This window comes from Clarias gariepinus, chromosome 3 (assembly GCF_024256425.1).
Source record: "Clarias gariepinus isolate MV-2021 ecotype Netherlands chromosome 3, CGAR_prim_01v2, whole genome shotgun sequence".
Classification (NCBI taxonomy): domain Eukaryota; kingdom Metazoa; phylum Chordata; class Actinopteri; order Siluriformes; family Clariidae; genus Clarias; species Clarias gariepinus.
In genome coordinates, this window is record NC_071102.1 from 12,167,937 (window position 1) to 12,189,554 (window position 21,618).

The 21,618-nt window shown below is 39.3% G+C and overlaps 1 protein-coding gene across 2 annotated transcripts; it reads left to right on the forward strand.

Annotated features, from left to right (window-relative positions):
- The first annotated feature begins 387 nt into the window (after positions 1-387).
- myzap (myocardial zonula adherens protein) lies at positions 388-19,638 on the forward strand. 2 transcript variants are annotated; one of them, XM_053493189.1, is made up of 14 exons: positions 388-775; positions 3,528-3,614; positions 10,613-10,705; positions 12,356-12,499; positions 12,866-12,958; positions 14,087-14,200; positions 14,469-14,621; positions 15,600-15,725; positions 16,338-16,466; positions 16,578-16,669; positions 16,776-16,881; positions 17,511-17,594; positions 18,369-18,430; positions 18,538-19,638. In XM_053493189.1, exons 1-14 carry the CDS (start codon positions 710-712, stop codon positions 18,833-18,835), a joined length of 1,647 nt encoding a protein of 548 aa, XP_053349164.1. In that variant the 5' UTR covers positions 388-709; the 3' UTR covers positions 18,836-19,638. The 2 variants fall into 2 exon arrangements, with proteins under 2 accessions (XP_053349164.1, XP_053349163.1); XM_053493188.1 differs by having other exon boundaries at positions 389-775; positions 18,324-18,430.
- The last annotated feature ends 1,980 nt before the right edge of the window (positions 19,639-21,618 follow it).

Genomic DNA, 21,618 nt, shown 5'->3' on the forward strand with positions numbered 1-21,618 from the left:
AACATAATAATTGTGCACTAAGCAGATCCTGTGATGTTGGCTTGGGCGGCTAGTGTAGTGTGAATTTTTTATAGCTTTCCACCTCTTACACAGGTGAGGGATTCAGTTTCAATTTGGGAGTGATGCTTGTTCCCCCCCTGTGGTCTGGGTGTGTGTTGTTGTGTTTATGCAACACACCTAGGAAGCACTCCTGAGCAATAGGCAGGTGGGTGGAGACCAGAGATCATGAGAAATGTAGACAGACAGGTCACACCGGAGGCACAGCCAACATAGCATTATCTCTCTTTCTCTCTCTCACACACACACACACACACACACATGCACATTCACTCTCTCTAGTGGCCTTTCAGTCTGTCTCGCCCACTGTCTCTCTCTCTCATTCTAGTTAGGAGGAGCCTGTCTGTGTACGCATGTGGGTGTGTGTTGTGCATGCTTGTGTGTGTGTGTAACACACTTTGGACTGTGCTGTAGATTCTGTCCTTTGCACTCTGGATTACTGGTCCTTTTTTCTCTTCAGTGCTGCTCACCATACAGATGAAGGAATTTTAACTCTGGCCCCTCGCTCAAAGGAACTTTTTTTCCCCCTCCTTTTTCCATCCTTTCACACACTCACTTCTGAAGTTGGTGAGAGAAGCAGGTGGCAGCAGTGAGTGGATGTGAATGTGTGTGTGTGTGTTTGCTGTGGTCTGCAAAGGAGTAAACCACAGACATGCTGCGAAACGGCACAGCAGGCTCCATGCTCACTACCACGTCCACTCCGGATCAGAGGAGCGAGGTAAGTTAGAGTGACAATAGGACACGTCCGGTCTCACTTCCTCTCTCGTTTCCCTTCTCTTCGACCCTCAAGCAGTATGAGTTATTAAGGTGCTGGTTTGTATGTTTGTTTGCTCATTGTTCTCTCTGGTTCCATCTCTCTATGGTTTAATAACAGCTCATGTCTAATCATTCTCAGAGCTGGTCTGTGTGCTGGCTCAAGGATAAGATTAACACAGGCAGTGTAACGAGAGCTGCCAAAGCCCTGTCATGTTTATTTTATCAGCGCCTGCCATTGAAATGTCAGTCCGAGAGCTCTTTCTCACGCCTAATCAACACATAGATACCCAGTTAGTTCCTATAGAAATCTTCCAAATAAGAATCAGCAACAGCAACAAGTCAAGAAGTGCCCTGAACTCCAAAGAAAGTTCAGTTTTAAGAATTGCAAAAAGATATACACTCACCATTCACTTTATTAGTATGGACATTTGTGTATTTAGTACATATGCAGTTAACTAATCAGCCAATCATCTGCTCCGATCTGTTGTTATTGTGATTGCAGCCTGGATGTTGAGTACCAGATGGGCTGATTTGAGTATTTCGTAAACTGCTGATCGTCTGGGAATTTTTACATACAACAGTCTCCGAAGTTCATGAAATGCTGTGAAAGACAAAAAAATAAACGAGCACCAGTTCTGGATGGAAATGCCCCGTTGATAAGAGAGGTCAGAGAGAAATGACCCGACTGGTTAGCGCTGCCAGGAAGGATACAACAACTCCTGTGATCACTCTGTAGAACTGTGATGAGCAGAAAAGCATCACAGCAAGCATCAAACTTTGTGGTTTGCAGAAGGCCACATCGGATATCAGAAATCTAAGGCTGTCATGATCACAGACACTGATTAAAAAAAAAATTAAAAACACGAAAAAAAACATCACCTGGCCTTCTTTGTCCTGTCTTCAGTGGGTGTTTCCGCATGACTGGTCCCATGACTGGTCCTCAGATTCTTGTTGGCGCGCAGGAATAAAACGCGCTGTGGTCTTCTGTGTCCTAGCTCATAAAACTCTATTATATGGAGTTAATATAGACTTCCAGTCATTCTTCTCTGTTCCGAGAATATGGTTTTGTTTTTTGTATGCAGTCCCGTGTAAACTTTAGAGACTGCTGTGTGTGAAATTTCTGAAATATTTAAACCAACGCATCTGGCACCAACATCCATGCCATGATCTTTGATATGCACACTAAACAAAGTTCTTGGTGTGTATCTGCATGGTTTTATACATCGTCCTGCTGCCACATGGCTGACTGATTGTATAGCTGCATCCAGAAGCAGGTGTAAAGGTGTTCCTAATAAAATGGATGATGAATGTAGAGCTACTCTTACTTCCATGCTGTTCAATAAAATGAATCAATTATTATAATGATCTATAATGAAGTTTAAACATAATTTTTAAAAAAAAAAAAAAAATATATATATATATATATATATATATATATATATATTTTTTTTTTTTTTTTTTTTTTTTTTTCAACATCAAGCACCCAGCTACAAGCAGTTTTCCCAAACAATTAGGTCACTTTGTAATTTTCCTGTAGCTCAAATGTTGATATGCAATACCCCGACTCCTTTCATCAGTGGTTGCTATAGGACCACCACTGAGCTGCTGTAATTTGGGTGGTGGATTGTTTCCGGCTGTTTGTAGAAATGCATCAGATGCAGCAGTGCTATTGGTAACGATAAATTATAGAGGACAAATAACACAAGTTATATATAAACACATAAAGTAATATTAAACTACTTAGTATACACCTACAGTTTATAATCATATACTTTTAAAATTATCTGATGATGTAACTCGTAATAATGATCACCTGGCCAATGTCGACTAATTTAAAAAAAAAAAAGAAATGTTTTTCCAGTGCACACACTAATGTGCTTGATATTTGCATGGTGTGAGTTTTGCCTGGACCGTAAGCCAGGGTGTGGTAGTTTTTATAGTTATAGCCTTTATATATCTCTGGTAATGACAGCAGCAAACAATAGTGCAGTACATCATATTATTATTATGATTAACGATGACTCCTTTAGTGATACAAGGAACATTAGACATAAATAATAATTAAGACTATTTTCCCAAAGCTGGATAAGGCATGATTCGAGGTTATAATGGGGCTTACAAGGCATGCTGCATTTATTTTTCACATTGTGCCCATTAGGACTTATGCGCCTTATTTTGTCCACATTTCCTCATGATCGCTTCCTTCCTTTCTCTCTGACAAAACTCCCTAAAACTTGTAAACAATGGCTTCACTCCTTTCCTATATACTTTCCATAAACACAAAGTCGTCCAGCTGTTTTGTTTCATAAATAGAAATACAAGTGTTTTGTTTATTTTATAACTGAACGATCTTCTGTTGTATATATTCAATAATAAATATTAAATAAGCACGATAGTTTATACACATGCTCAACCGATGACTGTAATATTACATTAAATCCACAAAAATTCCAGTAAAACTTGGAGTTTAAGAGTACTATATTCCAATGAATGAGGTCATAGTTTCACTGAAACCCTGCAGATAAAATTCTGATCTGAGATAACATTCTCAGAAAATGAAAATGCTTACTAGGCCGACCTTGATAAATGCCCAGTCCTGTGTTTGTGTTGTCTTTACTGATGTATTATTATGCTTTTTGTGTATATGTGTCTATGTTTGCACAAATTTTTATGTGTGTGTGTGTGTGTGTGTGTGTGTGACATGACATGTTCAGCGAGGAGTCAGACGTCTCAGATTGACTCTCCGATCAGAGGACATCCCTGGTGGACAGAATGAGAGGACAAAGAGCTATCCACGCTCAGTAAGTGTGTTTTCTTATCCGTCAGTAAAATCTGCACGGATGAGCTCCTCACTTACACATGTATCAATATCACATGTTTAAAAGAAGATTTCCATCACTGATAATAGAGTTTTATATATTATATTATATTATATTATAAAAAATATTAAAAATGCAACATATAGGTATTATTTAGAAAATAAATAAACCTATTTTTCTTCCATATCTAATACCTATTATTTGTTACAATCTCTACTAAAACAATGCAAAGTTTTGCAAAAAATCTTATCATTCATATCATCATATCATTTTATCATTCATCATTCCATAATATAATAAAAAGTAAAAAATATGAATACACAAGAATTTCATAATTTAATTACATTATTAATACAGGGTAAAAAAACAACAACTCTATATACTTGGATTAAAGGCTGTAATATCAGTCACATGTTTTTAATGTTTGTAGCTCAAAATTACTAATGAAATTTGTCTTCTTATTAATTTAAATATTCAGTGAAGCGTAATTTGATCTTACGATGTACATTACAATGTTTAAAATAGAAAAATGATGTAATGGTGGAGAGGCACTGAATTAATCTTTGCAGTAGTGGGTGTGGTGGACACACACGCACACAAACACGCATAGACTCACACACCTCTATTGTTACCTGTCATGTAGACATTATCACGTAACACTAACTCATGCTCATATAGTGTTTAAATGTTGAGTGAGTTGGCGACAGTGTGTAGAGGTAGATATTGACAGATTGATGTCTAATTTTGAAAGAAGATGGCAGTGTCCCAATAAGCACAGATGATAGTAGTGTCTCCGCCTGTGACATTGTGTGCGTGTTCTGTCTGCTTTATACCTTGGACTGACATGATTTCACATACATATACAGTGCGTTTACTTTTACTGCATTTGGCAGACAGACGTCCTTCTCCATAGCGACTTAGAATTCTCGACACACCTAAGAATACTGTACCTAAGAAACAGATATTATAGGTATTACAGGTATTTAGATGTCAGACGTCTAAAGGAAGTTCATTCCACCACCTTGGTGCCAGAAACGAAAACAGTGTAGATGTATTTCTTCCTTGCTCCCTGATAACGTAGTGCAGTGTAGGTGTGTCACTTTACACTACTGCCTCCTCATTAAAGTTAAGCTGGTATCAGCCTGCCGTATCAAATACTCACTAGATATAATGATACAGAATGGATAAGATCTGCAGTAGTGTGAATGAAGCTGAAAACAGCTATTTTTTTTAGCTACATAAGAAATTATATAACATCTGTGAAGTGCCAGGGAGGGATGAATTTCTTAAGAACATTTATTTCCATAGATTCTAAATTCTCTTTTTCACTCTTTCTCTACACTGCTTATCCTGTACAGGGTCACGGAAATATTCTATAGCACAGAACGTAATCCACTAGTAAGATTACTGGTAGGAACACTGGTGTAACGTGTGTTGTGGAGTAAAACATTTGCATTAAGTCATACTGTACCTAATTCAATTATTTTTTAACCAGTAAGAAGCAATAATTAACAGATATGGGGGAAAATCGATTCAGTTATGTGTCACAATTCAATACATGCATGCATTTTTTATTTATTTATTTTTTTTTTACTTACACAGGGTTAATAAAATTGAACAATATGAACATAATCTAAACCAATAAAACCAATACACATTCTTGAATATGCAAAGCAGGATATCTAGGTGGTAGCAATAGCAATATTATAATATAATATATACAGTATCAGTACTATAACCTACAAGTACTGTAGAGTTCCTACCAGAGGTCATGGCTAGGGTTTGTAGGGTCTTGTAGGGTCTATGATTGATATGATGATAGGGTCTCCTTTCTGATCCTGGGTAAGTCCTGATGATAGAGGAATGGGGCACCAATGATTCTTTCAGTAATCCTCAAAGTCTGTTGAAGTCCTCTTTGGAGTGATTCAGTGGCTGAACCAAACCAAACAGTTATTAAAGTACGCTCAATTATATTGCTACTGTATATTTGATCGTGGCAGTTCCTTCTGGTCCTGTGAGATTATACAGCTGAGGAACCTGAAGGACTCCAAGGCTGATCCTGTGCTGTTCACTATAGTGAACGGGGAAGTGATGTGGGATTTGTTCTAAAGTTCTCTGTCAACTGTTTTGCACATGTTCAGCTCTAGGTGCACTAGACATTCTACTGGTTCACCTGGTTTTTGTTAGCAGAGACCCATCACTGTACTGGATGAAACCCATGACTGTTTTGTCAGGAGTTTCCATGGATTTGTATTGAGGTGTAAGAGCAGTGTGGGAAGCATACATCTCATCTGCAGCTGTCTGTCAGGAAACTGGTAATTCATTAGAGTAAGAGATGTGCAAAAAGTGTTGGATTAGTTTTATCTGGAGAAGATCAGAGATGATGGTGTCTGTAATAGGATTCTTGCACAGGACGCTGTATGGCTGAGGTTTTGGGGGATATAAAGCAGTAGCACCATGCTTTGACCTACAGTATTATCTCCAGTAGATAAATTAAAGTGAGCCTAGCAGGAGCCGGAAGATGTCCTTCAGGTTTGCCAGCAACTTTCTCTTTCAGGACAGATATGTAGTGATTTAGCCCTGTGATCCTGTTTATTTTTAAGAATGATACTAGCAGGATGGTAGTTCACTGCTCCGGTGATTTGTGTGCAAAAAGGGACAAACTGCTCAGCACAGGTTCTCAGACATGAGCCTGAGACACCATCTGAACCTGCTGTTTTTCTGGATGTTCATTTCAGAAGGACCTTATCTTAAGTAGACTGGGTATTGATGGATGTTTTTGTGTCGAATATTCATATTCAGGTCATCAGCTAGCTGTTGATGGTCCATCAAATCGGGGGAAGATGGCCAAGTATTCAGTACTTTTTTGTTCCTAGGCTTTTTAGAGTTGCCCCTCTTGGGTCAAAATCTTCTTATTTAGTGTGTTCCTAGCATAATTATACAAGGATCTGGTTCCAACTTCTGTAGACAGCTCCTAAAAAGTGTCTAAGGTGGGTACAAACATATTTTCACTAAAATCTTATCTTATCTCTTGGACCTCCTCCTACCTGCCTTGACTGTAAACATAGTAGATTTTATTTGATGGGTCTAGGGGAGCGGTGCACCAGACGGTTATCAGTTGCCGAGAGAACAGAGTAATATGCATTCTCTAGTATGGTGTATCAATGATGTTTGTATTGTGTTTGTATTGTCTCTGGTATGACATGTAATGTGCTGGTTGTATTTATGTAGCTCATGGCTAAATTTAGCTTGCTTGACATTTTAATTGTAATACACAGGGTGTCCACGAATCGCTGGGAATTTTTTGAGCAAAATCTTGAGAAAATGTACAGAGCATAAGAGGTGGAGCAATATTAAGTATGAATAATTTAACCCCTACTGGTTTGTGGCTTTTCGGACACTATGTAATGTAAACAACTTTTGCTTCGACCTGTATTGAGTGTGTTTCTGCACCCTCACCCCTGTCTGTTATGGGAACATCTCATTAACTGTTTTTGGAGGGAGTTAAACCTTACAAAATTTTGCAAGATTTTTGTAATGAACATCCACTCATCTAGGAACCTCTGTAGTCCAACTAGGGACCGTGGAGGCCATGTGTATTGGTATGTCTCTGGAGTGTTGGAGGAAAGCCACCAAGCACCGGGAGAACATGCAAACTCCATGCATGCAGATCCGACGATCTGGAGGTGCAAGTCAACAGTACTACCCACTGAGCCACTGTGCCGCCAATAATAGCTCATTTTAAAAGGAGATAATTAAAAAAATTAATTTAAGTCAGTGTCCTCTGCTGAACCTATTTGTTTTAATTGTGATCACAGAAAGATCCTCTGGGGTGGTCAGAGCTAACTTTACACGTATCTCCATAACAAAACAAAAATTCTTTTACACATAATTACTATTAGAGAACCATCAGTGACACACCTACTCAGGCCATCAAAATGGACAAAAGACTGTGACGTAGAGGAAGAGAACAAGTAGAACTAGCTTGATGAGAAGCTGGAAGTGTGACAAAAACATGTCTCGTGTTTAATTGTTGAAGATATTTTGTTACAGGTCTACCAAGAGTAAATTTATAGGGATCCATCCCATAATTAATTAGTTAATTAATTTGATTCGGAAACCTAATTCTCTGTGGATGACCATGTGAGAACAGCTCTGTCACTATATCAACTATCTGTAGTATTAACATGAACAGAGCTTATTGTTTGTTGCAATTATGATATTAAAATGGTAAAGGGTGTTTCAAGATATAAAATGGTTTACATAACCACCGTTTCCGGTGATAACTAAGACTGTTGTTAGTTTTATCTTATCTGCCTGTCTGCAGTTACATCCAGGGTGTGCAGACGTCTGGAAGTCACCTCTCCAGACTCCAAAGATCAAACGTCTCATGATGGTCGTCTATGGAAAGCTATCTCTGTGCTCTACTGATTCACCAAAAAGACACCATATTTCAGGGCATGTCAGGGATATCTAATGCTATTGGGTCTTTGAAACCAACTCAGTTTGATTGACTCTTGCCTCTCCTTTCCGAATTCCTCAAGCCATTCATATTTGTTCCTTCTCAACCTGCTCTTTGTGTACTATCTCTATGTATATCTGAGTGATGTTTGAAGTTGAAGATAATGAAAGGAATCATTGTTCCTGGCTCTCTAATAGAATTGTGAATGCCAATTATTTGTGGTCCTTAGAGGACTACATAAAGAATTGAACTCACGTTCAGGACTTTTAAAAGAAATGCTTTGTGGCTATTACGAGAGGCATTCAACTCAAACTGGGATTTAGATTTTGCAGAAAAACAGAACATAGTTATTAAAGTGAAAACGACCTTTATTTCTCTGTATAACCCCATTAGTGCTTGGATACTATCAGGGTAGAAAGTTTACTCGGTACAGCGGACTGCCTGGTTCACGTCTGAAATGCTGGCTTCCCAGGACCCTCTTTATCAGCCCAAACATTAAAGGAGACATGGAACTGGCTTGTAGTGAGGATAGGACTGTTCAGCAGATGTTGCAATAGCTCCCAGCCGTGTCCCTGTAATGTGTAAATAGTGTTGGAAATGATCATATGTACAGTTCCCATAGACAGATGCGTCTCTTCCGCAAGTTAGCGACAAGTCACCCATTGATTTTCTAGGATCAGGCATTCCACTTGCTAAATGCTTATAGGGACGACTGTAGTGGGCTCTGAGCCACCTCGGTTCGGATCGCCCAGGCGTACAGGCTTCTTTAAAATGTTTGCACCATTCAAATATTTGACTGCAGCTAAGAATCTCATCACAGTACTGGACTTGAAGTCATCTATATATGTCAATCGGTTTTATGTTTACCAAGAAGTCCTAGTTTGACTTGAACGCCCCTCATAAGGGCGTTGTATGGAATTTAGGCACTCGCTTTCTGTATTAAGGATCAAGTAAAACAGTAAAAGTCACAGCTGCTACATGAGCCAAATTACGTTGGTAATAAATATGTGCTCATTGGGGAAAAGGGAATACGGCTTCCTGAATATGAGGAAATGTCTGGATTTGATTAAATCTCTATTCACTTAGACGAGATTGGAAAAAACAGACAGTCTGACTGTTCAGAATGCACAAGCCAGACTGATCTCTAGTCTGACTCTCTTCAATGCCTTTGTCTCATATTTAACATATAAATTAAACCAGTGGCAATAAAATACAGTCATGTTCAAGAGTCATTTAATTCTACGTGTTTTGGGGTAAAAACATAATGAAAATCATCTGACTGTAGCGGATCTGAGTATTAGGCTAATACAAACTCTGACGAACAACAACATATGACTTTTTTACCGTGCCATTATTTATTTCACTAAAAAGAAACCAAAAAGAAAAAGAATTCATGTGGACAGTTCCAAAAAACAGTACTCCATGATTCAATAGTTTGTAGAACCATCCTTAGCAGCAATAACTTGAATTAATCCTTAATTGTATGACTTTTTCAGTTCTTCACATCATTGTGCAACGCAAATCCGAATCATCACCCCTCCACCGCTAATCTTTCTTTTAATTACGTAAAGCTGCTTTGCGACAATGACAATTGTTAAAAGCGCTATACAAAAAAAAAAAAGAATTGAATTGAATTATTCTTAACCTTGGGTATGAGGAGTTTCTGCTGAAATGTTGTTTGGTTTTTGCCAAACATGGCCCTGGGGATTAAGGTCAGGAAACTTCGCTTTGGTCACCAGAAGCCTTGTCGTTTGTTCATATGCAGTTCTGCGAACCGTAGTCATGCCTCCATGTTCCTTTTAGACAGAAGAGGCTTTCCCCTGGCAACCCTTCCAAACAAACTGGACTTGTTCAGTCTTCTTCCAGTTGTTCTGTCATGCACTTTCACATGCTCAGTAAGGCCTGTTGAGAAATGGAAATGAATTTATAACCTTTTCCATATTGGTGTGCAACAACAATTGCATCTCTAAGACCACGGTTTAGGTCTTTCTGTCCTGGCATTGTGTTCAAAATACCTGAACAAACACCAGACCAGCAAACTGCCAAAACTTCTGGTCTGTACACCTGCTGATGATCAATTAATAAAGGACTGATGATTAGCAGTACCTGGCTGCAGCTTACCCTCTTAAATCCTGTGGAAGCTGGAAAGATTTGTAAAATGTTGTTTAAATAACTTTTTTTTATTAAAATGAAATAATTGCAATTATTGAATCAAATAATAATTTTATAACAGATTATATGTATAATGGCTACACCTGATCTTTCTTTTATTTAAAAAACAAAATATACATTTACATTTAGGCATTTGGCAGACGCTCTTATCCAGAGCGACTTACAACAAAAGTGCTTCAAAGTTTACATAATTTTTTCGGGGGAAGGGGGGGGGGGGTTATAGAGGTTATAGGGGTTAGATCAAATGTACCTGGTACCGTTGACTGGTCAGTTTTTAGGATTAATACTAATTTAAGTGACTGTAAACACATGTGGCTTAATAACCCTAATGTGTGCTGTGTTGCAGGACGGCAAGATGGTCAACGGCACCTGGATGAAGAAGAATGGCCTCATGCAGAGAGAAAGACCTCCAGGCAGAGAATCACCTGTAGAGGAAAAGGTAAGAGGACATGGCATGACGTGGCAAGGCAGGGGCAGAAATGTAGAAAAGGCTGAAAGGTAAAGAAGGCAGAATGATTTTCTCAGTGGTGCAGGTAGGGCATATTATTATTATACAGGTAGTATTATTTAACATTTAATATATTGATTTGTGCAAGTAGGTTTGTGGGCATTAGTGGCTCAGTGGTAGGTTTCTCGTATGCTATAAGGAAGCCCCAGGTTCAGTTCCCAGCCAAACTCCAGCCACTGGAGGTGTGCCAGTCCCAATAAAAAGCCCAGATAAAGTGGAAGGGTTGCATCAGGAAGGGCATCCGACGTAAAACCTGTGCCAAGTCGTGTCGATTGGATGGTCCGACCCCTTGATGAGAGCAGCTGAAAGACTAACAACACTTACTTTAAAGCAAGTGTTTACTTAAGAATGAATTCAAATATATTGACAAAGAATAAGTCACATAGCTGATTTAACCATGGTGGACTATTCGCATTAATTCTGCCTGATTGTTTTAATCAAAGAATAAGATGTTGCTTGTCTCATTTGTCAGACCAGTTTAGTTTTAAAATGAATTAATGCAACACACCAGGTATTTATAAAAAAACAAAAAAAACATGATTAAATAAAAAGACTCGAGCATATCCCTGGAGTGACTGTCAGTTCATGTGTTTTTCCTGCTCTAACCATATCCTCAGGTGGTTATCAAGGATTGTAATTGTTTCAAGCACTGTTATGCGAATCCTCTATGAATTATGCATGGTGTAGCACAAAGCGCTTTTTTCCATCCACATTTCCTGGCATTTATTGTTTTGATTCTCAGGTAATGTCTATAGTATATATACTAGATATTATCTGAAAAGGTCTTTTCATACAAGAGAGTTTCCACTAACACTCTTATTAGATTTCCTCTTGTTAATTGTTCTATATTTTATGACCCTTTATTATAAAGCATGACTTACACTCCATGTTATTAACATTATACACCATGAGTTACGTGTAACATCTTCCCTGCTATGTGTGTCAAGCTTAGTGCAATACTTTGCATACCCTGAGGTCAAACTTAAAAAATACAAAGAAGTACTGTGTAGGCCATGTATCATGTAGACGTGGTAAAGACATTGTGCAATTGTTTGAACATTGTAAAGGTTTGATATAAGATATACCAAATCCCTATAGATATCGATCACATCCAACAGATATATCTTATTGATAAAAGTTTAATTTTTTAATGGATATTCTGTGTCTATTAACTGAGGCCCAGAGAGAGAGAGAGAGAGAGAGAGAGAGAAGCACTAAAGCAGAATGCTCTCGAACACTACAGACTGTATGACAGAAACACTACACCATCAGTTAGGACTTTTTGTCACTGCTTGTTCACCAAATCCCATATCTGATCACTCAGCAACATTGCACAGAAAAACAAAACACCCGAGCATGCGCACACTGACGCCTTCTCCTTCTCACTAGCCAAACTACACAGTTCCTTATATTTACACAGGTGTTTTGAGTGTGTGTGTGCACACAGCACAAGGACACACACATATTTGCACACATGATGCTCAGAACAGAACAGGCACATTTTCCCACTTTGTTAACCACACACATAAACACTAACACACATAGATGGAAATCTGACCCGTGTGACGTTGTCTTCCTCAGCACTCTTACAGTTTGAACAATGGTGATGTTGCTGAGCGAGAGACGTTGCCAGGACTCCGGGTGTATGGTGCTGTGCAGCAGGAAGCAATGTCTCGTGACCGGTCTTCTAGTGACCTGGCAGATGAGATGAGGTACATCAGAGAGGTGAGTGCAAAAAGAGACAAGGACAGTGGACATAAACATGTGTCATGGTAGGGACCTCAAGTGTCTAAGAGTCTAGACCCTAGGACATATGTTCAAGGGGACTTGTCTAGCTCGAAATCAAATCAAGATTCCCCCTTCCTGTCATACTGTAGGACTACGTGATGCAACATTCCGTGCCATTGCCATGAACATTTAGGGTTAATATATATCTTGCATGTTGTAAATATTCAATTATGTCGAATTAAATGCAGTTTTTAATATTTATTAATAAGTGTATATAAACCTATTTGTATGAATATGTCAGTGTTTACATGAAATCCTACTATAATATCACAATATAATTGTGGGAAAACATTTAACTCGCAGGTCCGAGACTCCTTGGAGAAGGTCAGAGAACGGATGTACGGTCAGTTTGGAGGAATGCAACAATCAATCCAAAAGCTCTCACAAGAATTAAAGGTAAGCATATAAAACTTAACTGAACATTATGAATAGTGTAACACAAGAACAAGGACTCACGACTGCATTTATCAGCGGTTATGAGTTTGTACAATCCCGCTAGATAAAATGAGTGTGCATAAAATGAGTGCATTAGTGACCAAGACAGCAAGTCTTTGTGATGCATCAAGAGCCACGGTATCCAGGGTAATGTCAGCACACCACCAAGAAGGACAAACCATATCCAACAGGAGTAACTGTGGGCTCAAGAGGAAGCTGTCTGAAAGGGATGTCCGGGGGCTAACTCAGATTGTATCCAAAAAACATAAAACCACAGCTTCACGGCTTAAATGTGCAACTTAACTCTCCTGTTTCTACAAAAACTGTTCGTCGGGAGCTCCTCAAAGTCAATGTACAGGCCGGGCTGCTATAGCCAAACCTTTGGTAACTCGTGCAAATGGAAAACGTCGGTTTCAATGGTGCCAGCAGCGAAAATCTTGGGCTGTGGACAATGTGAAACATGTATTGTTTTCTGATGAGTCCACCCTCACTGGACATCCGGTGTGGGGAAGCCCTAAAGAAGCGTGTCCAGAGTGAAACATAGGGGTGGATCAGTGATGGTTTGGGCTACAATATCGTGGCGTTCCCTAGGCTAGATACTTGTGCTAGATGGGTGCATCACTGCCAAGGACTAGAAATGCCGAACCATCCTGGAGAACCATGCGCACCCAGTGGTTCAAATATTGTATCCTGAAAACCGGTGTCGTGAATCAGGATGATAATGCACCAATACACACAGCAAGACCGGTGACAGAGTGGTATAATGAACATAAAAGTAAGGTTAAACATCTCCCATGGCCTGCACAGTCACCAGATCTAAATTTTATTGAGTCACTTTGGGGTGTTTTGGAGGAGCGAGTTAGGAAACGTTTTCCTCCACCAGCATCAAGTAGTGACCTGGCCACTATTCTGCAAGAAGAATGACTCCAAACTGTCATGTTAGAGTGTTAAATATCAGGTTGTGTTTTTCATGTTCATTAATTAACACAGCGTCATGAATTCAGTCAAATCATGCAGTATTGTTCTTTTCAATACATGTCCAGTATGAATCATTGCACTACGTCTAACAGCATGCTTTATGTGTTACAGGTAGCTAACTCGCATAAGAACTATCTGGAGGCTGAGGTAAAGACGGGGAGAGCAGCTCTCGACAGTTTCGATCAGATGAACAGCTCTCTCATATCAGCCAACATCGACTTGCAGGTATGTAAACAGGAATAGCATCAAACTCCTCTGTTAGATAAAAGGTGCTTTGGGTATTGTGGATAAAAAAAAAAAAAAAGTTTAACTAGGTTAACCCGTTTGGTTAGATATTACCCAGGAACTCACACAAATGCAAAACACGAGCACACTCTGCCTTTATAGTTGTTGTTTTGTGCAGTCGAACCCCCTGCAAACTGAATGTGAAATGTGCTGGATTATCATTTTGAGGTGTGTTTCTAAGAGTGTGTTCGGTGTGTGCTCGGTGTAGAAGTCACTCCTGGAGAGTTGTCAGGGCCGTGTGGGAAACAGGGAGGAGATGAAAGCGCTGCGCAGTTCCTTCGAAAAGACTGAGGAGAAACTGAGGGAGAGAGAGAGACAGCTGGCTGCTGCCCATGCTGAAAACCACATTCTGAAGCAACAGGTATGCACACACACACTCACACACTCACTCACACACTCACACACTCACTCACACATTCACACACTCACTCACTCACTCACACACTCACTCACACACACACTCACTCACACACTCACTCACACACTCACACACTCACTCACACACTCACTCACACACTCACTCACACACTCACTCACACACTCACTCACTCACTCACTCACTCACTCATTCACACACTCACTCACTCACACACTCACTCACACACACACTCACACACTCACTCACACACTTACTCACACACTCACTCACACACTCACTCACTCACTCACTCACACACACTCACTCACTCACTCACTCACACACTCACTCACACACTCACTCACACACTCACTCACACACACACACTCACTCACACACTCACTCACACACTCACACACTCACATACTCACTCACACACTCACTCACACACTCACTCACTCACTCACACACTCACTCACACACTCACTCACTCACTCACTCACTCACACACTCACTCACACACTCACTCACACACACACTCACTCACTCACTCACTCACTTACACACTCACTCACACACTCACTCACACACTCACACACTCACTCACACACTCACTCACTCACACACTCACTCACTCACTTACACACTCACTCACACACTCACTCACACACTCACTCACACACTCACTCACACACACACTCACTCACTCACTCACTCACTCACTTACACACTCACTCACACACTCACTCACACACTCACTCACACACTCACACACTCACTCACACACTCACTCATTCACACACTCACTCACTCACTCACACACTCACACACTCACTCACACACTCACTTACTCACACACTCACTCACTCACACTCACTCATTCACACACTCACTCAGACACACACGCATTTCAAATATGGATCGATATCATATATCTTGCATAAAACTACATGCTAACTGTGTGTGTGTGTGTGTGTGTAGGTGGAGTCCTCCCAAGAGGCCAGTGCTCAGGCTTTAAAGCAGTTGAGTGATAAACTCCAGCAGCAGTACGACCAGCAGCTGCAGGAACAGGAGAGGAAACACAGAGAGGAACTCGAGGCTCTGCGGGTACACACTTACAATAACGCAACCACAAGAGTGCACATAACACATTCAGACTAATAAATTCTCCTTTAACCGTTACAGTACCACTTTTCACTAGCCAGATGTTCTGATTGAATAGGTGAGAAAAATAAATGCATAAAGAGCTTTAGATGTAATATAGTTGATGTTGATGAGCATAACTCTACTACTGTGTGTTTGTTATGAGTTAATTGTCAGTGTTTTACTGGTTGTACATTAGATCATTTATGATAATAAAAGAATTTAATAATTAAATGCTTATAATTAAATAATGAGCCACACATTTAATACTAAGATTATGTATAGTTCTACTGTATATTTTACAATATGCAAGACTTTTTTTAATGATATAAAATATTACAAATCTTTAGTGCCTAGAAAAATTTCTGATTTTTTTTACTATTACATCATGAGTTATGATTATCTCATGATGTAAGATATATGCATATGAACATATTACTAAATATTACTATTCACTGAACATAATTGAATGACCTGATTATGAGGGTTGGTCCTGAGAAGAACATTTCCTAGTGGAGTGTGAAAAAGCTAAAGCTAAAATAGATAGAACCAAACATGTGGAAGCTTGTTTTTTAGGCCCAGCTTGAGGAGTACATGAGGCGACTGGAGGAGGCTGAGAGGAACATGAAGCTTGCTGAGGCGAAAATAGCCGAGAGGGACCAGAGGATCAGCGAGGTGGAGCGTCTCCTTGATTGCATGGCTCAGGTGAGGCTTTACAGACAATCTCCATGGAAACATCACATGGACCCTGATGAAAAGTGAAGAGAAAGGATCCAGGATCTAGGATACTAGGGGTTTGTTGTTGATGTTTTGCAGGAAAAGGCACACTTAACCCAGAAACTCTGCGACTGTGAAAAACGCTTACGCAGCATGGGTGAGGATCAGCTGGACTCGGTTGGCGCTAAAAAGTAAGCATTATAAAAACTTCTTAGTTCTCCACAGCAGTCTGAGGTTTGTGCCACGTTTGATTGCTTGTTTGAATTGTAGTTAAACCCCTGGAGTGTTTTGTTTCAGGGCTGAGCAGTTACAGAAGGAGGCGTCCGAGTTGAAAGACAGAATAAAGCATCTGAATGACATGGTGTTCTGCCAGCAGAGAAAGGTCAAGGGCATGATAGAAGAGGTGAGTGCTCATGCTGTACTTCAGAAGAGAATCATTTTTTTATCTTCCAATGCTGATTCTCACATCATCATCTTTGCACCAGGCAAATTCCAAAAAGTAAAGCAAAGAAATGTTATTTATATCATGCACCTCCAAGTTCAAGGGTTCAAGTCCCACCTTGGGGTCTGTGTGGCTGCAGTTTGCATGTTCTCCCCGGGTTCTCCTCTTGGTGGGTTTCCTCCCACATGCAGAGTAGTCTAACTGGCATTTCCAAATTGGCCATAGTGTGAGCGTGAGTGTATGAGTGCTTGTGCCCTGTGATGGATTGGCACCCTGACTAGGGTGTACCCTACTTAGTACCCCTAGTCTAGGCCTCCCACCGCCCTATACAGGAAAAGAATGAATGATAAATGTGTATGTATTATTTACATTATTAGTAATAAGCAATTTTCCCACCATGCACTGTATTGCTTGTTAACAGCAAGCTTTGTTGCTATAACAGTTAGGGTATGCAAAGGGCAAAACAATAATTTAATGATTATGATTGCTGGCTTAAAATATGCACATTAATATATTATTTAATTATTGTGACACATGTATACAAGCATTAAATGAATTCATAATGTCATACTATTTGTTATGTTCTTTAGGTGACAACACTGCGAGCTGATGTGGCACGGAAGGATGCGTACATTTCCGAGTTGCTGGACAGACTAGCGATTGTGGAGTGTGAGGTAAAAAATGAAAAGCTTGTGAGCTGTGCTTTGGAATGCCTCTCTCTCCCTGTGTATTACACTCTTCACGGAAAGGCTAAGCATTCTGAAACCCTTCGGCATTCTGGCAGCTTGTCTGCGTGCAGCTGTTTTTGCTGTTATTTCACAATATTTCATTCTTGGCAGGAGCATGGGACACAATTATTTTTTTTTTTGCTGTGAAGTTTGAAAGAATTTAGAAATCGTTAGCTATCAATATGAAATAGTGCATTGAAGTCATTCAAAGATTTCTTTGAAGAACATAGATTAGATGTAAACGAATAATTTGTACACGTTGCCTCCATTTCGCCTTTTCTAAGAATTCCAGATTCAATTAACATTTCTATATTCTGAAATTTGCATGGCCTGCGTTTGTACACAATTGATTATTAATCGACTTTCTGCTTCTTTCTATTTAATAAACATGCACAATGTTTATTTAATGCTTCATCCTTCCTTCAATCTATTTGCTGAGGATGACGTTTCAAAATTCTAAAGTCCACATAAGTCACATAAGCACTAGTTCATAGCAGCAAAGTGACTTTATAGAATCTCGAACCAACTTCACAGCAAAGATGATTCAGCATGGATTGCTTGGATTTTATGAACAGGATCTCTGATCATATCTGATTGTCTTCTGATTGTTCCTGATGACTTGGACTCTTCTCTCTTCTGGTCTGACTGTGTGCTGTGCTTTGCTCCTTCTCCCAGAATAATGAGTTAGAAGACAAGCTGAAGTATTTTATGTCTGTACAGAAAGCTACTGAAACTAAACCCATCACGAAAGATATTGGAGTTGGCTGCGACTTTACCATTAGGTAATAAAGGCTTAAAGATACTATATGAAATTTAAAGCCACTATAATCACAATGGCTTTTTTTTTTTTTGCGATTTTATAAGTATTATTTGCTGCTGCTCTTCACAGCCGTCCTGATCCTCAGCCGTATGAAGGTCCGTCTTTCCCAAGACCTCAGAGCCGACTGGAGCAGAGCTTACTTCGATATACACCTTTGCAGTACAGCACCATGCTCTCAGGACGCTCACGGGAAACTGCAACAAGTCCTTTAGAGAACGTTGCACCAGCTCCAAGGCCCACTCATGAAGAACCAACGCCATCTACCTCCCCAAACACAGAACTGTCATCCTCTAGGAGTCCCCGGCCTCCAATCTACACACCATATATGAGGCTGATGGAGATCTCATCTAAGCTAAATATAAACTGAGCTATGTGTTGTGAATCATGCTTTGAATTGGAAAATTAAGTATTTGTCTTTTATTCTCATTTTAACATATCTACTGATCTGTGAATAAATTATTGAGCATAAATATGTATTTTTCATATATACAGTACTGTGCAAAATTTGCAGGCAACCCGTGTTGTTTTTTTTTGTTTTTTTTTGGTTATGCATGTTTATTTTATGACCTCATTATTAAGTCAGTACTAAAACAATTGTTTTCTAAATATCAGTTTTTCAGCAGGAATAAATAAATCATACAGGAAAATATATGAAAAGAAAGCAGTATATTAAGCAAAAGAAAGAAAGCTTCTGGGTTTTGCGTGCATGAAAAACTGTGACAAATTCCTTGGAAGGACTGTGGGTGGCTCTGAAGGATGTTCACTAAAACTAATTTCCTGCACCAAAAATTTGCACAAATATGGCCTAAGACTGTATTCAATAATTAAATACAATAATTATGTAATTCAATAATTATTTACTATTTTCATTTGATTACTGCTTTTGTATAGTTTTTACACATCCTTGCTCTACAGAATTGACTTGCATGTGCTTAAGACTTTTGCACAGTACTTAGCATAGTATATATACATACACAGCTGATGCACTTTTCACTTTGTTTACAAAACAATAAACTACATACTGATAGTGTTGTATGAGCTAGAAAGCTTTTATTTAGCATTCCTTACAAAGTTTTGGCTAGTTAAATTCTCACCTTAGTATAAGTTTGTGCAACAATATTTACATTGTTCACATGTGATGCAATATTAAACAAATATTTCTCTTAATAATTGAGTCTGTAACACGTGTGATTGAGTGGACTAACAAGCGCCAAACTCTTTCCATGATGCTCTTAGAAAACATCAGGACATTTCAGAAAGGAGTTCTTATAAAGTGATTGAATGATTGAATGTGTGTGTGCTCAAATGTTTGAGCACAAATTTGGATTTATTTTATACATTCAAGAACACAAAGATTGGGAGACATTTAAGGACATTTAAGACATGAAGGTCAGCTGTTCTTCAGAGAGTCTAACTGTCTTCTGTTGTTCTATACAGAGAAAAAGGGCAGTACATACATTTTCCCAATTCATTAATTAGTTAATGTATTACAACTTGTTGTTTTTTAGTTAGATGTCTTTTATGCTAGAATGATTCATAGGTCACTGTATGGCGTATTAAACAAAAAATATTTCTCTGAAAATGCTCAGATAAAAATGAGAGCCAAAAAAGGTCTTCAGGAAGTTAGATTTTTTGGAAGCAAAAATTGAAGAAATGAAAGGAGAAGAAAGGAGTGGCTCAAGACTTTTTTTTCTCAGTACTGTTTATTCTTTATACAGTATGTCCTTCTAGGAATATTTTCTATTTCAGTACCCTGAGGACAATTTTTAAATAAAAAGGAAAGTGTATACAGTGGTGTGAAAAACTATTTGCCCCCTTCCTGATTTCTTATTATTTTGCATGTTTGTCACACTTAAATGTTTCTGCTCATCAAAAACCGTTAACTATTAGTCAAAGATAACATAATTGAACACAAAATGCAGTTTTTAAATGAAGATTATGTTATTAAGGGAGAAAAAAAACTCCAAATCTACATGGCCCTGTGTGAAAAAGTAATTGCCCCCCCTTGTTAAAAAATAACTTAACTGTGGTTTATCACAGTTAAAAGTTCAATTTCTGTAGTCACCCCCAGGCCTGATTACTGCCACACCTGTTTCAATCAAAAAATCACTTAAATAGGAGCTACCTGACACAGAGAAGTAGACCAAAAGCACCTCAAAAGCTAGACATTATGCCAAGATCCAAAGAAATTCAGAAAAAAATGAGAACAAAAGTAATTGAGATCTATCAGGCTGGTAAAGGTTATAAAGCCATTTCCAAAGCCTTGGGACTCCAGCGAACCACAGTGAGAGCCATCATCCACAAATGGCAAAAACATGGAACAGTGGTGAACCTTCCCAGGAGTGGCCAGCCGACCAAAATTACCCCAAGAGCGCAGAGACAACTCATCCGAGAGGCCACAAAAGACCCCAGGACAAAAACTAAAGAACTGCAGGCCTCACTTGCCTCAATTAAGGTCAGTGTTCACGACTCCACCAAAGACTGGGCAAAAACGGCCTGCATGGCAGATTTCCAAGGCGCAAACCACTTAAGCATAAAGAACATCAAGGCTCGTCTCAATTTTGCTAAAAAACATCTCAATGATTGCCAAGACTTTTGGGAAAATACCTTGTGGACCGACGAGACAAAAGTTTAACTTTTTGGAAGGTGCGTGTCCCGTTACATCTGGCGTAAAAGTAACACAGCATTTCAGAAAAAGAACATCATACCAACAGTAAAATATGGGGGTGGTAGTGTGATGGTCTGGGGTTGTTTTGCTGCTTCAGGACCTGGATGGCTTGCTGTGATAGATGGAACCATGAATTCTACTGTCTACCAAAAAATCCTGAAGAAGAATGTCCGGCCATCTGTTCGTCAACTCAAGCTGAAGCGATCTTGGGTGCTGCAGCAGGACAATGGCCCAAAACACACCAGCAAATCCACCTCTGAATGGCTGAAGAAAAACAAAATGAAGACTTTGGAGTGGCCTAGTCAAAGTCCTGACCTGAATCCTATTGAGATGTTGTGGCATGACCTTAAAAAGGCGGTTCATGCTAGAAAACTCTCAAATAAAGCTGAATTACAACAATTCTGCGAAGATGAGTGGGCCAAAATTCCTCCAGAGCGCTGTAAAAGACTCGTTGCAAGTTATCGCAAACACTTGATTGCAGT

Coding starts and splice junctions, on each gene's coding strand:
- myzap (XM_053493188.1), top strand. CDS start 710: ATGCTGCGAAACGGCACAGCAGGCTCCATGCTCACTACCACGTCCACT. Junction 14,622..15,599: donor ACCACATTCTGAAGCAACAG/GTATGCACACAC, acceptor GTGTGTGTGTAG/GTGGAGTCCTCCCAAGAGGC. Junction 16,467..16,577: donor TCCTTGATTGCATGGCTCAG/GTGAGGCTTTAC, acceptor GATGTTTTGCAG/GAAAAGGCACACTTAACCCA.